This window comes from Centruroides sculpturatus, unplaced genomic scaffold (assembly GCF_000671375.1).
Source record: "Centruroides sculpturatus isolate CEXI.00-Female unplaced genomic scaffold, Cexi_2.0 scaffold66, whole genome shotgun sequence".
Classification (NCBI taxonomy): domain Eukaryota; kingdom Metazoa; phylum Arthropoda; class Arachnida; order Scorpiones; family Buthidae; genus Centruroides; species Centruroides sculpturatus.
Window position 1 is genome coordinate 1,198,898 of NW_019384408.1, and position 2,719 is coordinate 1,201,616.

A 2,719-nucleotide genomic window follows, 5' to 3' on the forward strand; every position below is an offset into this window, starting at 1 on the left:
GTCAAGGGGACGAGTAATCAGTTCAGTTTTTGGTTCTATTTCGGGTACTTTTTAAATTCTGGGATTGTGTCACATTTTTTCGGAAAATCGAGCTTTTTAAGTTCGTTCAACCGGAACGGTTGACGGGGTATTGTTCGCAATTCTCGGTTAAGTATCCCTCTTAATTTTCAGGGCTCTAGGGTTATTCCCGGCTCCAATATCGGTCCACTTCCGGTTTTTAGTGGAACGCCGTTTTTCCGTTTCCGGAACATTTCTACCCAATTTTCTTTGGGTGTCTCTTTAAGACCCTTAAGATCTAACTTATCGTAAATTTTCGTCAATTTATCTATTATAGTTTTTGAACTATGGCGATTCTCGTTTCGTATTCCAAATTCAACATCTTGCTTACTTCCGTTGCTATGGTCGAGATCATTGACCTTTTTCCATAGTAACGCCTTTTAATAGAGGAAAGTGGGCTTTTTTTGTAGTTTTTTTTTTTATTAAGTAGGGAATATTATATATTTTCGATTCGGGATAGTTTAAGGGATTCAACTGTGTCAATTATACTTATATAGGATAATTATACAGAGTGTTATTAATGCTTTTCCTTCGGTTATAATATTATATAATTAATTGAACTACATACTTAATTGATGATGATTTTTTTTTTAAGTATAATAAAATGTCCTACTATAATAACTATAGATATAAATATATTATATTAATATGTTTAATAATAAATTGTATTGTTTGAATTAAAGTTTATTTGTAGCAACTACATTATATAGCATACAAAAATGGGTTCAATAACATTAGAAACATTTCGAGCGAACGCACAAAAAATAATAGAGGAATTAAAGGAATATGCTTTGGCTAACCCTAAAGGACGATTGGAGGTGCCAAAACACAAGCAATTTATTTTGAATCAATTCGAAAAGGTATTAGATTTGGCTGAAAACACAATATCTGGTATGAAGCTAACAGAGGGGCTGCAACAAAAATTGAATCCTACCGCATGTAATAAGGATATAGAAAAAAGTATGAACCAACAAACAATCTTAGACAATCAGAAGCTGGTTCTTGAAAAATTGGATAATATAGATAACAACATGTGCAATATAGATACTGCAACTACTATTATTAACAACCAGAGAAGGGCGGCAGAAAAAGGGACCTAGAGGATAAAATTTCCAATTTAGTTACAAAAGAGAAATTGCAACAACCTGAGTGTCACGTAAATAGGATGGATGATAGTGCAATAAATGAGATACTAAATAATCAAAAACGCTTACAGGAAAAAATGGAAAAGATAGAAAACCATTGTCATCTGATGGAACATCATGATATTCATACTACGAAAACTTATAGCGAGGTTCTTAAATCCGACCGCTTGAACAATGGGAAACAAACTAAACTACTGAATAAACAAATGGAAGTATTTTTACTGTATAGCACTGATGAAAAAATAACCTCATATGATTTAAGACAAATATTATATGATAGAGTAAAACCTACACAACTGGGTATTGGAATAGATAAGATTAGGAATATAGGAGGTGGAGGTGTTGCGGTAGAAATAGGAAATAAGGAGGAAGCAGATCGATTTGAACAATTCATAGTTAAGGAAGTATCAAATATCATAATAAAGAAACCTAAGAAGAAACTTCCACATCTGGTTATTTATTCTGTACCTTCAGAAATAACAAGAGAAGAACTATCACGTTGCATATATAATCAAAATGACCGCATCGGTGAGATTTATTCCGAAGTAGAATTCATAGATAACTTTAGAGTTAAATTTAGAATGGGCAAAAGAGGAAAATATTACAATAATTGGGTAATTCAAGCTACACCAAAATTAAGACTACATTTACTAAAAATTGAAAAGATATCTGTACAATGGTCCAAGTGCCGCATTTCTGACTTTTACCCTGTTCTACAATGCTTCCGTTGTTGTCGCTTTGGGCATTCCTCGACTTCATGCAGTCAAGAAGCGTCAACATGTAGTCACTGTGCTGGTCAACATAATTTCAAAGATTGCACCAATAAAAACAAACCTGCGGTATGTTGCAATTGCAAGCACGATAATCCGTCAAATTGTGGACACAATGCCAGAGACAGTATTTGCAAAGTATATAATAAAATTAAGAACAACATTATACAAAGAACTGATTATGGAACGTCGTACTAATAAATGCATCCGTTTTCTGCAATACAACGTCGGAAGAAGAATTGCTTCAACATCTATACTTGTCTCTGTAATAAATAATTTCGATTTTATCCTTTTACAAGAACCGTACTGTATTAAATCAAAACCAGCAAACCTACCCAAAACCTGCACATCTTTAACAGGTACTTATGAATATCCCTGGGCTGTCTCTATTGCCCCACACAACGATCTCTCAATTCTACATCACAGCAACATAAGCAATAAATACACCACCTGTACGGAAATTGTTATTAATGGGCATAGGTACCTGTTTATAAACTTTTATTGTCCCAAAGATTATAACATAGAAAACTTCCTTACAAACATGCAGAGTATAATTGATACTTTTAATAACACATATTTTATAGTTGCTGGTGACACCAATTCACACTCTCCTTGCTGGGGAGGAGAAAGATTGGACGACCGTGGCAAACATTGGGAAGAATTTTTTGCTAGGAATGGGCTGCAGATTGTGAATAACCCAACATCTCCTCCAACTTTTGTATCCAGCAGAGGGGAAAGTTGGGTGGA

General features: G+C 34.0%; 1 protein-coding gene across 1 annotated transcript; it reads left to right on the forward strand.

Annotated features, from left to right (window-relative positions):
• Positions 1 to 1,222: 1,222 nt before the first annotated feature.
• On the forward strand, positions 1,223 to 2,170 carry LOC111618966. Its single transcript, XM_023360596.1, has one exon. It carries the CDS (start codon positions 1,223 to 1,225, stop codon positions 2,168 to 2,170), a length of 948 nt encoding a protein of 315 aa, XP_023216364.1.
• The last annotated feature ends 549 nt before the right edge of the window (positions 2,171 to 2,719 follow it).